This window comes from Bacillus rossius, chromosome 16 (genome assembly GCF_032445375.1).
Source record: "Bacillus rossius redtenbacheri isolate Brsri chromosome 16, Brsri_v3, whole genome shotgun sequence".
Taxonomy (NCBI): domain Eukaryota; kingdom Metazoa; phylum Arthropoda; class Insecta; order Phasmatodea; family Bacillidae; genus Bacillus; species Bacillus rossius.
Genome location: NC_086343.1, coordinates 28373394 through 28397296, shown reverse-complemented (window position 1 = coordinate 28397296; position 23903 = coordinate 28373394). Strand labels below are relative to the sequence as shown.

Sequence of the window (23903 nt, the reverse complement as noted above, 5' to 3'; positions counted from 1 at the left end):
TTCTTTGCTGAGGGTGCCTACAATTTACTAGCGTTACGAAAATTCCGATCAAATGGGAGGAATAGCTAGTTAAGTGGTGGGGGAACCAGTAGCGTAGGAGAGTGTGTCAGCGGTGACGCCATTCCAACGCATTCGCTAGTGGTAGAATTGGGAAGACGGCACGGGAGAGGTAGAAATGAGGCAGCAGTGATGCTACTCAATCCTCGCAAAGCTGCTTGTGTTTGTCTACACCTCAGTTTTTGTAACGAGAGAACGATTTCTTTTATTTAATTTAAAGTATTTACAAGTTATATATTCACGTGGGAAAGACTTAATTATTTGTAAATTTATTTTTATGAGTTACTTTGCGGAAGCCGGCATTCAACAAGGTGCGCCGGTCCTGACAACTGCCACTCCTGTGTGAGGGTCAGTGACCACGCCCTCGACTAGTTCCCGGGCTATGAGACAGGTGCGCACTAGGTCGGCCTCTTGTATTCGACATCACATTTTCTTCAGAAGCACCGCGAGGAGACTCACAGTTCCATTTCGTCAGCGGAACTATTTCAAATCAAAAAATTAGCGGACGTGATAAATTAAACATGGTGAATGTAACCGCAAGAAATCTTATCATTTTTCATGTGAATAGTGTGATGAAAATGTACATAATTAATCTCTATCTATACCTAATAACGTAATAAGCAAGAAGTTTCATTTCTGTCATGCGTGGACTCCATGCACGCACTTTTTTTTTTTAATGAGGGTTTTGAAAACTTGTACAGAAGGTAATGGGAAAGGGCCTCGCCAAGTTATTTGGTCCCTCTCGAGCCTTTCGTTTCCCTTGATTGGCCTGTGAAGACATGAATCTATAAACAGCATATTATATGCATCAAGTAACATCACAAAACCCCTCCCCGGCCCAACTGAATGATGATTACAACCGTGTGCTGGTTCTGAATACCAAGTTTGATTGACCAGTAAACTTTTTGATAAGTTGAAGTTTGGAAGATTTTTAAGATGATAGGTTTTTTATATAGTTCCATTTCAGAGTGCAATGCAAATTCGTAACCAGGTACTGCTTCCGAATTAAATAAATATCGCCACTAGTATAATCTGTGCAATTACTTTATGGTTACCTTATCCCATTACTTGATAAATTAACTGTGTCAATAAACATAATTCTTAGTACATTCATTATCTTTTTATGGCTGAATCCAATCATATGTTATTCTAATATGTGCATTTTATTTTCCAACAACTCATACTTTTATGTGTTTTAACTGTTAATGTTTCCAAAGCCAGCAAGCACCATAATGGAAACAACGAAAAAGTCTCCTACCTCGAAATGAGTGCCCAAGAAATATGGATTGATGGAAGACAGTCCATTAAGAGTTATGCAGGCACTTGTAAAATCAATTATTAAAAAAATGCCACTGTCCGCAACATCATATACTTCAATTCAAACATAGGCCTAATCAGTTGTACTGCTTCTCAAGTTGGCGGCAATCAAGGAAAGTAGTTATATATGAATTAACGATTGCTGGAAGCTGCATGAAAATGTCTGACTATTCAATTGGTATTGCAATACTAGTATTTATGTTAATATAAAGTTTCTTCACATGTTAGAAGTTTACTTTTATGGCGTTTCTAAAATTTAAAACTGAACCATTTTAAAACACATAACACTAAGTAAATGTTTTTACCTATTTGTTTTTGCTTACACTAAAATATCCTATTAATTTGATTTAACATTTTTATGAACGACGCATGCATGCAAGGTACCGAGCAATATTGGGTTTTCCCATAGGTAAGGAGGACGTTGAGAGGTAAATTCAAGCAGGGCTTGCTTAATGAATGTCCGACTGCAGGCAGGCAGGCGGACCGGGCGCACCTCGCGACAAGGGAGAGAGCATCTGGAACTCGATGCTGGCGCCGCCGGCGCTCTGGCCGAAGATGGTGACCTGGGCCGGGTCGCCGCCGAACCGGGCGATGTTGGCGTGCACCCAGCGCAGCGCCAGGGACTGGTCCTTCAGGCCGTTGTTGCTCGACACCACCGTGCTGTCCACGCTCAGGAAGCCTTCGAGCAGAGAGCGTCACGCTCTGGTCAGGTCTGGTGCAGCTCCACGCCTGAGGCAGGGTCTGCATGGATGGACACTCCTAGGAGCCTGTTGCCCTGCCTGGTGGACAGACCAGCCTTGCAGAATGCACGAGGTGAGGTGAGGTGGAATGTGGAGCAGTGACAGAATGAACTTGTGGGGGGAAACGGGAGCACCCTGAGCAGACCAACAAGATCACGGCAACGTCCGTGGACAATTCTGGGTTTTGGCCCTATATCGGGAATCGAACCCCGGGCGCACTGGTGGGAGGCATTGTCTAACCATTTGACCACCGTGCATCCAGCTACCATTATAATACTGAACAAGAAGCATTCATGGTGAAATATTTCTTAGTCAGGGCATATGCCAGAAAACATGAAAATATATTTGAAGATATGATGTATGTATGTATATAAGTTATTATTTTTGAACTGCGACGAACGTATTTTCGACACCGTCGGCATCAGGCATGTTCCTACCCCCTTCCTCACCAATTCTCCGCCTGCCCCTCCTACCCTCTCCAGTAGTCATGTGACCGCCCCTCCCTTTATTTTCTTTTTGCGGAGGAGTACTCTGCCTAGCTTATATAAGGTCATGTCAGCACACATCTTCCGATTGTTCCACTTCAGATCTTGGAGGAGCAGCTTGTTTGGACCGTGCCAAGGGTCGATCATGGGTGAGTTTCATGTTTCGAATTCACGACTTGGTTGTATTAGCGGCACTCTAGACCAGTGTTAGCTATTGCATGTTTCGTAAATTCTGTTTTGCTGCAATGTTCCAAATTATTTGTTTGTTTTCATGGGTTCTACTAGTTTAGAATTAATTAGTTCTGGCAACCATTATCAGCATCCAGCTGGTATATACCATCGTTTATTTTTCTTACATCATTTAGCTGCTACATAACGTCTGTTGTATACACACATCTTGCTCGTTATCCAAGATTACGTGAAACATACTTCTATAATCATATTTGCTTGTATACTGTTATGTTATTAATTGTCTTCAGTAATGTTCGTATTTTTAACTGTTTATGTGTTACACTGCATTTCGAGACATTCTATTCTTTACGACCTCGTGCATGTTAAATACAAGATAGGTACTCTGCATCCTTGTACGCGTCTACGAAAACACGTTCTTTGTAAAATTGTTTGTATCATATGTGGATTATATCACCTAAATTAAATTTTTTTTTAATTTTTAACACTTTTGACTAAAAGGATCTGTTATTAATTTTTTTTTTCTCTCTAGTCTTTAGGGTACCAGTGACTCTTACTCTTTCTCCTACCTCAAGGAGACTCTCTGGTATATTGATACCTGTTCGTATTTATCTCCGTTACAGGCTCTGGAGGAGCTTCCTGTGATGGGGATACGTTTTTGTACGCTTCAGAACTTGAAAGATTTTTCAGTCTTATCTCAGTGTCTTACTGAAATCAGTCCTTGTGAAGGTAGTTTAGACACACATAAAAACACTAGGGTTGAAACAATGTAATCTTTTAGTTCGGTATCGGCCAATATACCTAATTTTATGGATTTCCAATACAATTTTTTTCCAACCCACATTAAAAAAAAAACCTGATTTCCACGAAGAAAAAAAAGTGCATCACTTATTCCACTCAGGTGTCACCATATTTTATATTTACCTGTTTATAACTTTGGAAATGTTCTATACTCTTTTTGTTTGTTTGTTTGTTTGTTTGTTTAAGGCTTTACTCTAATATTGTGTTCGTTAATTTGTCAAAGGCATAATCATAATGTGTATTGTGCTACACACTTATTTTATGTGGTAAAGGCTTTTTTTTGTCATTTTCCAATTTTTTTTATAATAAATAAAAATATTAAAGTAATAACTTATTATTTAAAAACATTGAATTTCTGGAGACTTGCACTGTGATTATTTACAAAAAGTATTGAATCAGTTTTGTATCGGTAATCGGATCGGTATCGGTTTTTAATACATATCATCCATCTCTAAAAAAAACAAGACAGCACAATATTTTGGTGAACATGTAGAGTACCTAGTCTGTTTCTCCTCACTAGACAGGACCTGCTAACATTAACTTGTAAATATTTAAGTTTTTTCTTTGTAGCGACAGTACTTTAACATAATAGTAGAACATATTTTTACTACGTATTAGAAAATGAACAGGTAGTTATAAAAGTATGCAACGGTACATTATGTTTTGTTGGATCCATTCAGACGGCCTTGTGGGTTGTTTAGTAGAAAAAGGAGGAAATATAAGAATATATGATGTTTCAACTTTTTGTGTGGGTGTTAAGGCGATTGGTGCATGGTAAAAAACGGTCACAGGCCCGAAAACAATCATATGATCATTAAAGAGTCTAGATTAGTGATGGGTCGTTCGTTAACGATTCGTTCAAAAAGAACGAATCTTTGAGAGAACGAAATCTTGCGATTCGTTCGCGATGTAAAGAACCGGCTCTTTGAGAGCCGGTACCTTGAAAGATTCGGTAGAACGAAAATGCGGAGAGAACGAGAGAACCAACCGGCTCTTTGAGAGCCGGTACCTTGAAAGATTCGGTAGAACGAAAATGTGGAGAGAACGAGAGATCCAACCGGCTCTTTGAGAGCCGGTACCTTGAAAGATTCGGTAGAACGAAAATGCGGAGAGAACGAGAGAACCAACCGGCTCTTTGAGAGCCGGTACCTTGAAAGATTCGGTAGAACGAAAATGCGGAGAGAACGAGAGAACCAACCGGCTCTTTGAGAGCCGGTACCTTGAAAGATTCGGTAGAACGAAAATGTGGAGAGAACGAGAGATCCAACCGGCTCTTTGAGAGCCGGTACCTTGAAAGATTCGGAAGAACGAAAACGCGGAGAGAACGAGAGAACGAGATGAGAGAACCGGCCACGCGCCCGGTCTGATTCGTTCGTGAAATGATTCATGACGTCAGGAGTCTGAAGAATTAGTAATCACAGCGTGAGCATGTTCATAAGAGCAAACGATAACTGATCAAATAAAATAGGGTAACATGAAAAGTATCTATACCTGAAAATGTCAACTGTTAAGTAGTGGTTTAAAATTGCGTTTTCACATTCACATACACAAATTTGGGGGGGAAAAAAAACATGAATTAAAAATAACAGGGAAAGTAACTACAAATGTTCACACTTACCATTTAGGTGTTAATTAATGTACCTACTTCATTTTTCTCTCTTCATACTGAATCGCAGTAGTAGTATTCAATTTTTGTCTTTTTTTCTCTAAATGTGTTGGTCTACATGTAAACACTTTACTCTCTCTAGAGTGTAAATAGCCTGTATATTAATATTTGTAACTTAAAAAGTAATACAATATAAATAATCTTGTTTCATATACGCAACTGTGATTCACTGGCTACGAAAAGCAATGTTCAAGTACTAGCTATAATAGTGCGATTACAAATTAAAGTTAAGAAAGATCACTTTCGTACCTAACATTCTTAGATTTAATGCTCCCGTATTATATAGAATCACTGCATGAAGCATTTGCAGCGATCAACAGTCAATAATTTTGTAACAGTCAGTATACAACTAGACGTTTGAAATTTCATTTACCCATGCAGAGTAGATAAAGATAACCACCCACGCGATCCAGCCTCCTCTCGTTATCGGGTCACGCGATAACGAGGGGAGGCTGGAAGCAAACACGTAGCCAATACTCTAAAGGATGAACGAGTTACGACACCTGATAAAAGAGCCAGATCCTATTCACAGAAAAGAACGAAATGACCGAAATGAACGAATCGTTCTGAACGAATCTTTCACGGAACTGATCCGAAAGTACCGGTTCGGTCAAAAGAACCGTTCTGCCCATCACTAGTCTAGATGCCTATGTGGGTGACCGTTACTATGTAGGGAGGTCAGGAGATTAGTTCCAGCTCGTCAGTGGCGAGATGGCCTTCATACGGGAAGGGTGTCGCTGGCGGTCGCTCTGCGGCCTGCCATCTAGCGGTAACTAACATAACCTCGGAGATTGTATCTCGCTCTCCCTCTAACACACAGCCGATACGGTTCTATCGTGCCCGGAGGAGGGGAAGGTTTAGCAGGTTTCTCTTTCACTCATCCTTTGCCATGGGGAGGCGGAATGGATTATTTTTTTTGTTCGCAACTGCGCACGTCATGTGGCTGAGAGCGCACATCTTCTCACTCAACTCGCTCGTTCTCTCACACTATTTCAATAAATCTTTTCAAATATTCAACATTAATACTTTAAACCATTGCGCTTCCTACGGATTAATTATATTTCATGCTCGTGCCCGAATTCAGCTGCAAAAAAATAAAACGGGTAGTCAATTTTTTTCTTCAAAAACCTTCCGAAACACTGTGTGTTAAAAAACATTCTGAAAGCCCATTTTTCTAGATAATGGAAATTCTAAATCACCTACGCCACAAGGAAACATTGTGCTTTAATATTATGTAAAGAAAACACCTCTTAGTTTTATAGTTATGTAAAGGTGATGTGATATGTTTTAGATGTCGCACCATCTTATCATCCATGTAGAAGAGTTACCCGAAAAGCTAACAAGACTATTGCCATGGAAATGGAAATATGGTTAAGGAAATATTTTTCAAATGTTTGTAAACAGTAAACAACATATAAAAAATCTTATAACTGTAAAATTAAAATACAAACAACCCTATAGCAAATTTAATTTCAATATGAAAAAGTCTAAAATAATGTTTACAAGAAACGAAATTGCAATAGCAATACAAAAATATCGCAATTTTGTTACATTGTTAACATATATATTATTTTTAATAAAGGCAATAAAAATGACATACTCAATATTTGGAATACAATAAATACCTTAAGCCCTAAATAATTGCTGCGATATTCACAATAAATGCTTTTCTTAAATATAGTAATTAAAAAACATCGTAAATAAATTATGAACATACATATTATGGTGAAGGAAAGTGGACACTATCACACTGAAAAATCTTAGAGGGTAGTTTTCCTCATCTTATTTCTTTCTTTGCGTTTTTGGTCTTGTTCGTTAAAATATTTCATGTTCAAATACTTGACACGCATATACGTTCTTGTCCTGACAAAACAGTATATAACTTCTTATGGATATTTATTTTCAGTAGTTCCGCAAATAATTTTAGTCAGTGATTCAAAAATCCGCTCTTTTATGCACAAATTGTTGCCATGAACATTATCAAAATACATTTCAGCTATCTTTATTAATTCAAAAAATTCATTAGTGGGACATTTTAAGTTACCCTTTGATTGTACATGTATCCAGCTATCGTCCTCCGAATTGAAATCCGTAGTGCCAAGGTCGGGATATTTATTTCTGAAACGGTGAGCTATATAGCCAGAAACATATTTCAGCCCTTCAAGAGAAATTTCGTCACTTGAAAGGGGCCTGGCCGCTAAATCTAAGTATATTTCTTCCATGTCAGCAAGATCTATTTCATTTAAAGGTGATTTCTCTTGAAATGTCTTTGTAAAATGCATTTCCTTGCACAAAAGTAGTTCTGTACTTTCATTCTGATAAGCACTGGCCTGTTAGTAGTATGTAAATGTATGTCCTAGATCTGGGTTCTGGGTGTGGAGCCGAGAGCCGGCTCCGCCATCTTGGATTGTGACGTCACGGCGGCCATCTTGGATGAGTGTAACGGGACATATCGTAACGGGACATATCGTAACGGGACAAGTAGATCACGGCAGCCATATTGGATCCGCCATCTTGGATCCGCCATTTTGGATGACGTCATTGTGTTCTCGAAAATTCCGGCGATGTGCTTTCCGCCATTTTGAATGATGATGCCACCGTTGCAATTTTCGTTACGTCCGCCATCTTTAACTTTTTTATTTATTATCCGATTTTAATGAAATTTTTTTTAATAATTATAAAAAAAATTAAATAATAAAATTTCAATAAAAAATATTTAAAAAAACAAACATTTACGACATGGAGTTCGGAGACCTTGGTTCGAACCCGACGAGTGCAAAAAAAAATTAAAATGGCGACCGATCCTTCCCTCGTGGTGGGTGCTGGCAGACTGACTCCCACCACTTTTTTTCAAAGCATATATAACATCATCTAGTATGACATCATGACCGCCATCTTGTCTGCGATGCTGGAAGCCATCATCATTGTATCGTCGGCTAGAGTGCACCGATGCCATGTTAGTTTAATTCTTACCCGCTAGAGTGCAGTAATTTATTATTGCTGTGACACCCGCCATCTTGTCATTTGTCCGCCATCTTGAAAATCCGCAATTATTTAGCTAGAAATTCGGGAAAAGTTCCAAAATTCATTAAATAAATTTGTAATCTATATACTGATTGATTAGATCGAATAAGGTCCTTGGTTCGATCCCTGGCCGATACAAAACAACTTTAATTTTAAAAAATTACTAAAAAAGTGTTAGGTGTGAGAAAATAAAAACACCGCAAGTTCTTTTAAAAAAACTTTTATTACATACATACTACACTACTACAAGTACAAAAAAATACACAGACAAATTACTAAAGTCTTGTGGATTTCTCGATTTCCGCATCAGCCACCCACGAATTAAAGCGAGGTGGAAAGCCCCACCACTTGACGTAAGACCGTCCATTTCTTCGTTTTATAATCTTCTCCACCAAGTACGTATCGGGATACAACGTAGGTTGAATCTCTTCGGCATAGAAGCCTCCATGGATAGGTTTGTGGTCCAAATCTTCGAGGTAGTAGGTCCTAGGCTCTGATTCACGAACATGTGTCACACGGAAAAGTTCGGGACTCCAGTTTGCAGTGAAACCTTTCTCGAAGATACCTTTCTGCTTGGAGATCCGCACAATGTCACCGACGTTAGCTTTACGCTTTCGTGGATCTTTCTTCTTCGTGTTGGAAAACACTGTTTGAAGCAAGCGATTGTCCGTTACGTCCTTTGGCTTCATTTTCGTGGTAGAATGCACCGTGGAATTATACTCGCTTATTAGTTTCGGCAAGATGTCAAGCCACTTGTAATTTCCGTTAGCCGCGAACTGCTGCCACATCTTGGAACGCAAAGTTCTGTTAAACCTTTCGACAACGGAGGCTTTGACATTACTAAATGTAGAGTAGTGTTTGATGCCATACTTCTTCATCAAAGCCTTGAAGGTTGCATTGTAGAATTCTTTCCCGAGGTCCGTTTGCAGGTGCGACGGTACACGTCCATCACGCAAAATATTGTTCATGGCCTTGGCTACGTCAGATGCAGTCTTTGATTTGACAGGTCTAGCCCAAGCGAACTTGCTATAAACATCGATGACTGTCAACATGTACTTGAAACCTTTATTCAATCGGGAATACGGTATAATCTCAACAAGGTCCGCCTGGAATAAATCGTGAATTCCACGAACTATGACATTGCGACGAAGGTAGTTCCGTCTAGCAGGAGCATGAAGTTCGCGAGCGATTCCGGTTCGACTCATTGTATGTAGCCGGCTTCCCTCAGTTCTTCAAGTATGGAGACTATTTCGTTGATGTGCGAATAGTTTCCTACGCTAAGCGAAGCATGTAGAATTCTAAGGCGATCAACTAATTCATTAGGGTCGTCCCAATATACATAGTCAAATATCTGACCACTTTCTAGCTTTTTTAAACCTTCGCCATGTATTGTTAGTTCACTGAAGAGATTAGCGAGAATGTCGATTTTTTCATGATCTACGTCTTTATATACACCACTATCTGGATCGTTATCGCGAAAATGTGCGTTGGTTAGCTCTAGTAGTTTTTTGTACTCTTGTAAGTCTTTGTGAGAATATCCTTTAGGCTCCCTGCGAAACAGCAATTCGTACAGACCCGGAGTCCCGCGCGTTTTGTACTCTGCTACGCGTACGATGTTTCCTGGTAGAAAGTCTATTTCTTTAGCACCGAGGAACCACTTATTATATTTTCTGTACACTCCGTAGGTCGTGTCATTATTCCGGCTCGTAAACGATATCAGGTATGGTCGGACCATTGCATTAACTTGATGTCCCTTTTTCGGTATTTTTTTCTTGTGCATGGACTCTGTACTTGTTAAGTCCTCTTCTTCTCGATCCGGTTCATACTTTCTCTTCTTTACAGTCGGCATTTCATCTTCAACTTCTGTCTTCACAATGATGACTGGTTCTTCCTTGTTTTTAAGTTCGTCGAGGCGACTAGTGATTGGTTTAAATATCTCCTCATTTTCCATCTCACGTGCAAGTCTGGTTCGTCTAGCAAGTAAATATTTTTCACGAACAGACTGTATAGCTCGATGAAGGTCACTGGCCAGGTCCGACATTGTACTGGCTGAAAACTTATTGCAAGACCTCCTTATATACTTTTTTATTCGATCGCAGAAACTTCTTTCTTGTGTTTGGCCAAATCTGAATTTGTTGACAAGTGAGATAGTGATGCTTTCAGACTACTTTGAAAAGTTCTCAGATCGTCACGTCTTTGTGCATTCGATACTTCGATCATGTCGCGAATGCGAGAATCCGAGGCTTCCACACGCTGGTCGATGGCAACGAGATACTCTAGTAATTCGTTTTTCACACTTTCCACCTTTTGAGCCAGTAGCGAAATGTATTTGCGGATAACGTCGTCATGAGACTTGAGAGCAGTACGTAAGTCTCGACTGCTACGACCGAATTTCGAAATGCTATGACTCATGTTTGGCGATAAACTGATCGAAACCTCGTCTGTACCTGCCCTTATATAGAGGCCAGTCCTTTACGATGACTAGAAATCCGTGTTCTTCTTTCCAACACAAGGAGCACATGTCTTTGAATTCCTGAAACGACATGTCGGTGTTTACGTGATCGTCATAAGCGTGGCGTAAATTAAGTTCGTCCATTCGAAACAAAACTATGACTTTTGCGTTGTCTCGTAGGAGATGTTTTGGAATACGACTGTACGTCTGACACAGGTAAACGCAGTCTACCTTGCCGTGTCTGCCCATGGAAAAGTACTCTTGTATTATGCATTGTTTCTCGCACATCACATCGTCGAAAACAAACACGGAATTGGTTTTTGCTTCGGTTGGAGGTACAACATCGGTATTATCGCTAAACGGAAAATACTCCAGACCATCCACCGAGCGTAGAACAGTTGCTAGGCGCTGGTACTTTGGCTGTTGCAACGACTTGGAATACAAGTAAACATTCTCGAACCGAAGACCGTTTGGCTCCTCCAGTAAACTCAGTAAAACACACGTCTTGCCACAGTTTGACGGCCCCGCTATGATGCATCGTACGGCGGAAGGCAACAGTAAGCCATGTCGTGATTCACGACCGACAGTTTCATCGTCTTGCGTAATGCGCACGGGCAAACACACGTCTTGCTTGACGACCTGCATTGTACTAAAGTAATTGTATAAAAGAAGCGTATTTATACTTTCTGGTCAGTTGTGTGTAATGTCTCGAAGAGGTAAGAACAAAAAACACATCGGCGCGGGACTCGTAAACTCGCTGATAAACAATCTACCATTCGAGCTACACATTCCCGGCTACAGATTTTGCGGCCCCGGGACTAAACTAGCGAAAAGGTTAGCTCGCGGTGACGTGGGCATTAATTCACTCGACGAAAAGTGCAAGCAGCATGATATCGCATATTCATTAAGCAAGGATCTGGAATCCAGGCACCGGGCCGACGAGATATTGGCACAGGAAGTCGAGGATATAAGTAAATCGTCGAACGCGGGACTCGGAGAGAAAATCGCAGCGTGGGGCGTATCTAAAATCATGAAGGCAAAGACGAAATTAGGACTGGGTGCTCGTCAAGCCAGCTCCATCAAGTCAAAGACTAACTCACGCAAGACCAAGAAGCGCAAGACTGGTGCAGGCGTGCAAAAAGCCAAGCAAAAATTACAGACTCTCGACAAGAAGATTATAGGAGGATTTCTTCCTTTGCTTTTGCCTGCATTGGGTGCTCTCGGCGGCCTCATCGGTGCAACGAGCGGTATAGTGCGGGCAGTCAACACTTCGAAGAATGAGCGCAAGCAGTTAAAAGAAGCACAGCGACACAATGCCAGCATGGAAGCCATTGCCATCGGTAAAAAAAAACGGCGCAGGACTCTACTTGCAACCTCACAAGACAGGACGAGGCATGAGGAAGAAACGAATGAAAAAATCCTAAGTTCTTTGCCGAAACGACCGCTCACCAATGTAGATTTAATAAAGTACGCACGCAAACTGAAAATACCACATTTCCGCGGCGTGTTTATGCGAGACACTTTGCCCAGCAAGCCAAAGACACGTGAGTGCGCCATAATTAATTTAGACACGTCGTCGGGACGCGGCACGCACTGGGTGGCGTACATAAAGTCTGGAAAAAAGGCAACTTACTACGACAGTTTCGGTAATTTACGCCCTCCGCCCGAACTGCGACAGTACCTGGGTCGGACCACTACGATGTTTTACAATTACGAAACGGAACAGAAGCCTAATCAAACAAATTGCGGACACTTGTGTCTTCGCTTTTTAACAAACAAAAATTAGCTGACAAATAAAAAATTGCTACTTAAAGGTTGTGCAGTGATGATAAATTATTAGTCATGTCGATAACACTTACCTTGACAGGTCACGCATCTGAGCTGCGGGCGGTTCATTTCCCGCCTCTGGATTTAGACGGAGAATGGTGTATCGGACTCGTAGATTTTCAAACGTATAATGCCATACCTAATATCGACGAAGAAAATTGCAAGATCTGCTTCCTGAAAAGCGATGGGACCGCTCATGAAATACGGTTACCTGTTGGCTCTTATGAAATTGACGACATTGCAAATTACATCAGGGATATGTTACCACAGGATGTAGACTTTCAACTGCATGGAAATCCAAACACTCAAAAAAGCATTCTAACATGCAGTGAAAATGTTGACTTTACGAAACCTGGCACCATAGGTACCATGCTCGGATTCGAATCAAAGGTTTATGATACGGGAAGAACGTACGAATCTACGCGCGCAGTAAACATTTTGCCTGTGAATGTCATAAGAATAAACTGTAATTTGGCAAGTGGAACGTATCTCAACGGAAGACTAAGCAACATGCTGCACGAGTTTTCGCCGATGGTCCCGCCAGGATATAAACTGGTAGAAGTACCGCAAAGTATCATTTACGTTCCAGTCGTCGTGAAGTGCGCACACGAAGTCGTCGTCCGAATCGTTGACCAGCGAGGACGATTGGTGAATTTTCAAGACGAAGAAATTACATTACGTCTGCACTTGAAGCGATGGGCATAAAGTTCGTAACACCGAACAATTATAAAAGAAATCGTATTGCCGTGAATAAGAACAGTTCTCTACCAGACATCGGTGCATTAACACCTGACAACATAAAGTATCTTCTCAGTATTGGGCAAGTGCCGAATAAATATGGAAGACGAAATCCTCAACGTGGAAGATCCGGTCATTTTTGATGACAGCATTACGAAAATGGAATTGCACGAATTGCAATCGAATTGCATTTCCTGCTCGGGCCGTACGCACTACCATCGGAAGTACGCATTGCAGTACAGCACCAAGATATTTGTACTTTACCTTCGCAGTCATTTCTACATATAAGAGGCACGCTTACAAAAGCGGATGGTACACATCCGACAACGACGTCAATATCCTGCAATGGTATTCTTCACCTAATCGAGCGCATTACTTATGTACTCAATGGCGTCGAGGTAGACCAGACGAGAGATGTAGGCATAACATCTGCTATGAAAAATTACCTTTCGCTCACGCCAAATGAACTGTCTGCTGCAAAGATGGCCGGTTGGGCTCTCGAGGATGAATATAAGCTTCCGGTTTATGCCGAAGGGAAGTTCGAAGTTTGTGTTCCTCTGTCCATGCTTCTTGGATTCGCTGAGGACTACAAGCATATAATCATTAATTCGAAACAAGAGCTCGTACTGCTTCTAGCCAACACGCACATTAATGCAATTGTCGCCGCTGCAGAAAACCCTCAAGATGTCTCGCTAACACTACAGTCTATCGAGTGGATGCTGCCCCACATCCAAGTGAGCACCGTTGAACGAGTCAAGATGTTGAAGAACATAGAAAATGGCAAGAACTTCGATGTACCATTCCGATCCTGGAGTCTGGAAACTTATCCTGGCTTGCCTCATAGTCAGCGTATCAATTGGATAGTAAAGTCCAGCTTCGCTACGGAAAAACCAAGATACATCATCGTCGGGCTTCAGACCGGAAGACAGCTCAATGCAGGAGTAAGTCGCTCCGTATTCGATAACTGTCAAATACGCAATGTAAAAATATTTTTAAACAGCGAAAGTTATCCGTACGTTGACATGAACATGGACTTTGAAAGTGGAAGATTTCTTCTAGCATATCAAATGTATGCCAAGTTTCAGCAAGCTTACTATGGGCGGAGACAGTCACCGATACTGAGTCCTGACAGTTTCAAGAACAAGGCACCGATAATGGTGTTTGACGTTTCCAAACAGGATGATCGAATAAATTCAAACATCATCGACTGTAGGATCGAGATAACGACTAGCGGAAATATTCCGCCAAACACCTATGCTTTTTGTCTGATACTTCACGATCGGCTTGCATCGTACAATTGTCGAGACAAACTTGTGAAAATCCTGACATAAATACTGTTTCGTTTTCGATAATAATTTAGTTACGACCGAGCATTGCTAGCGACAACATGTACTGCAACCTGCAAGGTTTCCAGAGTCAAAATGGATTCGTGCTCAAGGAAATTGCCGTCACTCACGACGGCCGGACTCGAACCCGCAGCTTCCGACCTCCGTATCCGTGGAAACTACTAGACGAAAAAAGTAAACGGTCAAACGAATGGCTATGTAAATATTATCACGGACTAGAGTGGGACGAAGGAAAAATTCCGTACCACCAAGTGAAAAACACACTTCAAGATTTACTACTGCAAAATCCGCGTGGTATAATCTACGTTGCCGGACCCGAACAGAAGAAATGGCTACGAGAACTGTGTGACGACGGAGCAGCTGAAATCGTGGATATACAGACCGACTACGGCTGTCCTTCCCTGCGCAAACTATGTTCAATGTACGAAGCCAAGCATCCAAATGACAAGTTTGAACGTGTCTGTGCCTGTTCAAACTCGCAGCTAATGCAGAAATGGCACGCACAATGTTAGTAGGAGTCTGCATATATAAATGACGTACCTACGTACGTGCCTTCAGTTGTCATTCGACCTGCAAGAAGATGTTTACGTTTCATCCTGCTAACGTGTACGTGAGCGCAAGACCTAGCTTCAGCAGTGTCGAGTACAGCTACTGGGATTCCGGGTATCTACGTACATATACAGAAACCTGTGATAGAGCCGCTCAGCATTGGCGGTTTGCGCACTTTCCTGTGTCCTACGAACCGACTCAGCAGCTGGTAGCTTGTTGCGAACCTGGAAACTGTGCCGTCTATCACATGAGACCACACACAATCCTTCCTGCTAGCATCACTGAGGTAGTCGCCTCGTCTGCATGTGCAACACCAAACATGAGCGTGTTGCAACCTGTTGCGACCTGTGATGCTTCTACGCAGACGTCCAAACGGTGTACGTCTCGTCGTCGCAGTTCAGGCAGTGAATCTGTCCCAACTAGCACTGAGCCAAAGCCCAGGCGTAGACGTGGTCACAGACGTCATCGACCATGTCTTGTCGGAGTGGTCAACGTCGCAGAAGATGACCAGCTGGAAACCTGTGTTCCTGATCCTGTGGCCTGCGAACCGGTTGGAACCGGAGTCAACGAACCAGTTGGAACCGGAGTCGACGTGTCAGTTCGTGCGGCATTAAAGACTTTGCTTGTGAAAATGCTTGATTCCTTAACCTAATATGTATTTGTGTAATTTTTATAAATAAATGTGTAAAACTTGAACTCGTGTGTTTTTATTTCTACAATTTTTAGGTACCTAATAAAAAATTTTTAAATACAGACAATATTTTGACTCATGTAGTATACCAGTAGACCACGGGTATATAAGCAAGGTTCAGACGACTGGACCCGCAGTTCACCTCTGGCCGCGGTGCAGTACGGACGTGCTCTCTCCATTAAGTATCGTGAGATTTAGTTATGTCGACCGGAATAGAATGTTTACCGACAGCAGCGGGGACCTCGATGACAGCAACGATGATGGAGTCGGAGATCCCGATACCGTTTGCAGAGGGGACCACGGCAGCGGAGAGCTCAATGGCTGAGGTGCCGACAGCTGTGAAGATCCCGATACCTGCTGCAGAGGAGACGACGATACGTGCTGTTCCACCATCAGCTGAAGTTTCATCATCTGCATTCCAGACATCAAGTAATGAAGAGCATACATCGCATCAATGCAAATATTGTGACGCATCATTTACTAGAACTTCAAATGCGCGCAGACATGAAAGAAGCAGCTGTCAGAATAATGCTCAAAGAATACTGTTTCAGTGCAAAAAGTGCAATAAACTAATTTCACGTCTCGATAGCTTACATCGTCATTATAAAAAATGTTCCGAGACGTATAATGAACATGGTTATTGATTTGACTCATGTGTTGTACCGGCTAATGAGACTATATAAGTGAGACCCCAGGTGATATGGACTTCAGTCCGTCTCTGGCTGCGGTGATGAACGGCTCGGATAGTTAGACTTGTATAACATAATGGACCAGTATCTATCTATTCTTGAGAACTCGATGGCATCATTACCAGTATCAGCACCAACCTGGATCGAAGGTCTACCATCATCAGTGCAGAGCCCGATGACAACGATGTCTACAGCTACACCTGCTCTCTCAGCACAGCGGGAGATTTCGACGCGTGCAACATCTTCTGCAGAGCAGACCTCAACGGCTTCAGAAGTTAACATGTCAGCAGTGTTACAATGGTTGTCAACAGTTCCAGTGGCATTGATGAAGGAAGGTGCATCCAACGGTGTTCCATCATCCGGCTGCACGTACTGCGAGAAGATCAAAAACTTGAAATTACGTGATTATGTAATACACAATTGTAGTAATAACTCTGAAAGCATTAAATATCAGTGCAACAGATGTTTAAGCAAGTTTGTACAATATGGAAGATTAAAACGGCACCTCAGGAATTGTGATAGACTGGCTGTACATTCATCGGAATCAAGCTGTATATTTTGTAACAAAACATTGGTAAATATTCAGAGTTGCACAACGACACGAAATATATCACTGTCCTTTTAATGAAGTCGATAATTCGGCTTTGTGTGAAAATTGTGGTGTACCAATATGTCGACCTGATAAACTGAATAGACATTTAAAGTCATGTAAAGGACTTAGTCCGTATAGTAAGAAGACTGTTTCAATCGAGAAATCCACAAGACTTTAGTAATTTGTCTGTGTATTTTTATTGTACTTGTAGTAGTGTAGTATGTATGTAATAAAAGTTTTTTTTAAAAGAACTTGCGGTGTTTTTATTTTCTCGAACCTAACACTTTAGTGATACTTTTTTAAAATTAAAGTTGTTTTGTATCATCCAGGGACCGAACCAAGGAGCTTAGTCGATCCAATCAGTCAATATATAGATTACAAATTTATTTAATGAATTTTGGAACTTTTCCCGAATTTCTAGCTAAATAATTGCGGATTTTCAAGATGGCGGCCAAATGACAAGATGGCGGCCAAATGACAATATGGCGGCCAAATGACAAGATGGCGGGTGTCACAGCAATAATAAATGATTACTGCACTCTAGCGGGTAAGAATTAAACTAACATGGCGTCGGTGCACTCTAGCCGACGATACAATGATGATGGCTTCCAGCATCGCAGACAAGATGGCGGTCATGACGTCATACTAGATGATGTTATATATGCTTTGAAAAAAAGTGGTGGGAGTCAGTCTGCCAGCACCCACCACGAGGGAAGGATCGGTCGCCATTTTTTTTTGCCCTCGCCGGGTTCGAACCGAGGACTCCAAACTCCGTGTCGTAAAAGTATTTTTTATAAGTATTTTATTAAAATTTTATTATTCAATTTTTTTTATAATTTTTTAAAAAAATTTCATTAAAATCGGATAATAAATAAAAAAGTTAAAGATGGTGGCCGTAACGGAAATTGCAACGGTGACGTCATCGTCCAATATGGCGGAAAACACATCACCGGAATTTTCGAGAACACAATGACGTCATCCAAGATGGCGGATCCAAGATGGCGGATCCAAAATGGCCGCCGGGGTCAAGGTCAAGGTCAAAGGTCAAGGTCACATCCATCCAAGATGGCCGCCGTGACGTCACAATCCAATATGGCGGTCGGCACCACAGGCACCACACCCTGACGCCTGCCGTCGGACCGTCATTCATATACTACTCCTGTTCCATTTCATTTGACGAAAAATCATTTACCAAACACATTTCGTCTGTCTTCTCATCCGTGTTTTTCCGTTCAGCAAAAACTGTTGCAGAATGTTTTCACAATATGTAGTTTATAATTCTGTATTTAAAGTCAATGGGCGACAGATGCGTATTTTGATGTCCCATACCTCTAATATACGGAAGAAAAAAAACACTAACACTTCTTGGTTCAGTTTAAATGTTAACAAATATTTATGTTAACAGGTGTTATACATATTTTCGAGTGTTTTACTCACTGAGTTATACAGGACATTAATTAAATTGATCGCTGATATTTATACTTTTAAACGAAATTTTGGATTTATCATTTTATGTGAACTCTAATGCGTTAAAAAGTGTAAAGCATTACTACACACAGGTAGTGATGTCTAGTGCACTGCCCTATGCACATTAGTTAACAAAAAAAATAAAATAAAATATTAATTACTGATAAACAATACCTAGATGTCGTGATACAAGTAACACATGCTTATCGGATATTTATCTCCATTAGAATACGAAAGAGGAAGACAAAATAATTAACTGATTTTAAGACTGATTTATTACTTACACACGAATAAACAAATACCATGTATCCCTCAATACAGTAATTCCTTTTGACCAAAATATCACTCCGATTTTTTTTAAATTACTATCGTTGCCAGGTACATGGGCACGACTTCGCAAATGTCAATGTTTCACGTAGAGTTAAAAAATGGATTTACGGCTCGAAAAATTCACTAACTCATAAATTAAATCAATTGTCCGATAAAACATAAGACCTATAGACTCAAGATCACTAAGATAGTTGTGCATTGTATGTTCATATGATCGTGCCATTAATAATACTGAGAGGCTAATTAATTTAGTAAATATAATATTTAATAGCGGCTGGTTTTAGTTTATCCCAGCAACATCAACAAAGTCATAATATCAATCGGCAATGTTAAAAAGTTGCAGGGCGTCAGTACAGACTTAGTGATAGAGTAATAACAAAATGGCCATACCTAGACTAATGATATTTCTGACGTTAATAACTTTAAAATCGCGTATTCCCGTTTGCAACTTATTAACATAACATCAGCAGTCTGATGATAACCTTTATATACATACTATTATTACCGCACACGTAACATAACTTACGGTAGGCCCGCGTCAGGAACGTCCTGACGCGGAGCTGCACGCACCAAAACGGCCAAAACCAAGCTTCTCTTTAGTAGCAACTTTTACAACAATAGGCTGGAGGCACTTTTTGAAAGTTCCGCCGAAACCTCGGGCAATTTCTGGCCGTGAAAAACGTAATTCCAAAAGCCGCAATTACTTAATAATTACATACAGAAAAGCCCAAACGTCTGTAACAATATCAGAAATATAGTTCAAAACCCAAAATAAATTAAACATATAAATTTAAATAACGTAGCACAGAATAATAAAACTGTAAACAAACATATGAAGTATTAAGGTTTCAGTGTTCTGTGCAATGTAATATTACAAAAGGACATTTGTAATTAGTGTGCCCGGCATTCTGGCATCGCTAGCTAACATTTTAATTTTTTTTTTAAATTTCATATAACGAGAATAGCCTAGTGTTGATTTGCTGTTCTAAATAAATTTTAATAAATATAAAATCTATATTTTTGGTTAAATTTAGATCTGTCATTCTAGTGTGCATATAGCATACCCTAACTAACCGGAATACACAGCTGATGTTCTATGCTGTCAAAACATATTAATCTGGAGGGTAAAAATTTATTCATATGTGTAAACAACCACCAAAAAGAATAATCACCCTGTCAGTATTCAACTTCAAGTCAAAACATAACCGCTAAAAAGAATTTCGCTGTACGAATTTTTCTGTACAGAGACAATTTCCTTGCTTGAGCGAAGATACTCCACTATGAAGTGCGACCTTGACAGACCCTTCGTTTCTTCGGCCTCCTCTCTCGTCCTCCCTCTACACCATTCTTCCCCCTCCCCTCCCGCAGGCAGGGCCAGCCGGCTGGAGCTCCGCCGGACTACCTGGTTCCGACAAGCGCCGCCCTCAGCGCCACGTCGCGGGGACATTCTTCCCGGCGGCGAGAGTTTTACACGCAGCACTAGAACTGCCACTCCAGAGGGCGTGTTTTGAGTCGGATTGTATAAAAAAAAAAGGATATGAAAATATATACATAACTCAATAGTGTTCTGCCAATTATGTTTTCATTTTCATTTAAATTTATTCTTTAAATCGCTCCTGAAGTAGTCCAGCAATGATCAATGGAAATTGTCAATATTAAACTGTAATTTTGATGATGAAAAAAAATTGTTCTTACTTTTATTGGTGCAGAAACCTATTCGTACACTCGTTTCTTGAACTATACTTAAGTTTAACATAATTATGTGTTTTCTAAATAATTCTGGCTTGGAATAAAAATAAATGCATTTAAAATGACATAACTCAGTAAACAAAGTTTATTAAAAAAGATTCTAGGTATATTATGTCTTAAAAAGAAGCATCAAAAATAAATATGTACAGTTAAATTAGTTTTTTCATAATATTTTCCATGCACCAATCGCCTTAAGTCTAATGAGGTGCCGAGGGGGCAAAGACCCTGGTGCCACATACCGAGGACGCTGAGCCGGTAGTTGAGACTCACGAACACGACGCCCTCTTGCAGCATGCGGTCGGGCGAGGTGTTGCCCGAGCCGTGGGTGAAGCCTCCACCGTGGATGTTCACCATCACCGGCTTCAGGGTGACCCCGTGACCCGGCAGCTGCGTCACACAGGAGTCCGTGGTGCACGTCGCTCTACAAGAACTAGAGTTCAATAATACAGTTCACAAGTAGGTCCATGTAAGCAGGGGGGAGATACACCCGCCCCTTAGAAATTCTAAGAAATCTTAAAAAAAAAAAATCTATTTCCACCAACAAATGGAAAGAATTAGAAAGCCATATGCATGTCCTCTGTCTGTAAGATAACATTCACACATGTGAATTGAAACAATGTTAAATGTTGTTTTTTGGATAACTGAAGATCTATCACCATTGGACTTTATCTTCGGGAATATTTGGAGAATATGTAGTTCATTGATTCACAGCTGTCTTGAGGTACTGTGCTGTGTAACTAATGCTCTACATGACTTCATGTGATTTGTGTAACGCTGTACACGTGTGGGACACTCCTCGCTGTCACCGTGGCTCACCTGCGGCGTGGACACGCTCACGAAGAGGCAGTCCTCAGCGCCGGTCCCCGGGTTCTCCTGCTGGACGCACGGCGAGCCGAACTCGAGGGCGTCCCTCACCCCGCTCCACGCCGGGTGGGCCACCGGCGCCTGTACGCCGTCAAACACACACGAGCATGCGTCTCTCGCTCTGGAGACGACACACTACATCCTCAGCGATGATCTCACCCAGGTAACTCGTTTCAAACTGGATGTGCATTTCTCACTAGCAGAATTGCTTGTGACTTTGAATATATATACTGTATAGAAGTAGCGAGTGGATAGGATTTACTCTACGTTTTTCCGGAGCGCATGATGAGCAGCTTGGGAACTTCACCGCTGCAGTGCGCTGCCGTAACATCCTGTATTGTCTTTAGTTGTTATTTACACGTTAGAGCGCAGCACTGTCGCCCGCTGTCATTCCCCCGCACCCCCCACCCATCATTCACTGCAGCTCAATGTCGTTCAACAGGAGGAGGAAGGGGTGTTTCAAGAGTTCGACACTTTTCCGCTAGGGACCACCACAAGTCGATGTCCTAGAGATGGTGGCGATTGCGGCGGTGAATTAACCAACTACCTCAAACCGTATTAGAAATATTAACCTGGGCTGGCGACTTCTATACAGTATATATATTCAAAGCTTGTGATAACAGGAATGCGGAATGCGGTATGCGGTATGCACTCCATCATTTCACACCCTCTTCTTCCCTTCCCTACCTTCCCAGCCTTGGTTCCTTTTGTGTGCCTTTTAAATTTTGCTCTCGGCCAAATGGTTAACGTACTTTCTTCTCAAACTGCTAGCCACCGCACTCATATATATATATTTTTTATAAAATAAATAACATTTAAACGACTGTGGCACGACTAAGTAGCAAATGTTGACACCCACCAGTGATGTCATCCAACATGGCGGACAACACACTCACTAGCGACACCTAGGAGAGTGATGTTGGGAAGAGGCGAGAGGGAGTTGGTGTACGGGGAAGTTGGAGAGGAAAAAAAAAAAAGGTGATTAGAAAGAAGTCATGAGAGGGGAAAAGATGCAGAGCAGAATCATTAATGGTGTCGGGGGAGAGTAGGCTTATTCAACAACCAGTTACAACAAACAATTGAATAAAAAATTTCTTATGTTGGGGAGGGAGATAAAGAATTGAGCTACTGAGGAGAGGAAAAATCTTAGGTATAAATTAGGGGGACAGGTGGAAAAGGGGTGGAGCCCCTGGTGGAAGAGATAAAGGGGGGAAGAGGGAAGAGGGGTGAACGAGGGAGTTTGTAGTTATGGGAGGACATAATTTATATATACTTATGTGTGGTCAGACCCAGCTCCCTCTCTACTAAAAACAAGGCAATCATAAAGACTGAAAAATGTTTTTTGCTAAAACTCAGACATATTTAATATAGCAAAAAATTTTTCTCAAAATAACTTTTAATTATATAAATTCAGTTATTTACATTATTATAAAAGTTTGCAAGGTACAATCCAACAGCCAAACACTGTTGTATAAAATATTTAATACTAAAAACCGTTTTGTGATTATTGTAATTTATTTAAAATGTTTCTAAAATTACCAAGTATTTATTATAATATCTGCAAATATCTGTTATGGATCTTTTAAGCAGTTGATCGTATTTTTATGCATTTTCCATAATTCTGGGTTAACATAACATTTTCCACACTCTGGGTTGAAAGAAAGATGCTGATGTTTTATTTGTGTTTAAGTAATAATTACAGATTCTGAATATTATTTTTTTGGCAGCTTTTGCAAGACGGCTGCAAGGAACTCTGCTACTTATATACCTTGAAACGTAGATCCCCCACCGGTGGCTTGGCGTAGGGGATTCCCTTGAAAATGTAGTACTGCCCCCCATTCGGAACTTTAGAGTTGACGAGCTGTCCTCTCACAGCTCCGTACGTGGTGTTTACAACGGCGTACACATTCCCTGAAAAAATCTGCACCCAAAAACAAAGTGTCACAGTTTTCCCTACGTATAGCAATACCATTCATTGCAGCGCTGCTGATGAATTCTGCCGAACAGAGATGATTAGGTGTTGTCTCACTCTGTCCGACTTGCATGAGAGGTTGTTGATGGGATTTCAAATTTCTTGAAGTGGCACAAATCTTCATTTACTCCCACGCTTTTCTAACACTCAATAGGGAAGAAGGCACGTACGCACCATACCCGTAAAGTTAGCAAAACCGCAGTCCGAGATGCACAAAAAGCACGAGGACAGGGAATTCTGCACTGCTACAATTAGGTCTTTGGAATCCCTCGCAACGCTTCTTGAACCGCAGCAAGTATTTGTTCTGTCTCAAGACGATAAAGCCTGTGTACCAATAGGTTTACCTGCAGTGAAAAGT

General features: G+C 41.1%; 1 protein-coding gene and 1 long non-coding RNA gene across 2 annotated transcripts in view; both read right to left on the bottom strand.

The window, feature by feature from the left end:
- The window catches only part of LOC134539932 (juvenile hormone esterase-like), a 56209-nt gene that overhangs the window by 9071 nt on the left and 23235 nt on the right, over positions 1–23903 (bottom strand). The window contains exons 2-5 of the mRNA XM_063382297.1: positions 23342–23494; positions 21526–21654; positions 20949–21096; positions 1868–2053 (exon numbers count right to left, since the gene is read on the bottom strand). Coding sequence (XP_063238367.1) covers positions 1868–2053; positions 20949–21096; positions 21526–21654; positions 23342–23494 — 616 coding nt within the window. The remainder of the gene's footprint in view (positions 1–1867; positions 2054–20948; positions 21097–21525; positions 21655–23341; positions 23495–23903) is intronic.
- Positions 5239–5677, bottom strand: LOC134539933 (uncharacterized). The gene is made up of 2 exons (XR_010076369.1): positions 5629–5677; positions 5239–5295 (listed from the first exon to the last, which is right to left on the bottom strand). It is a non-coding gene; the product is annotated as an uncharacterized LOC134539933 (long non-coding RNA).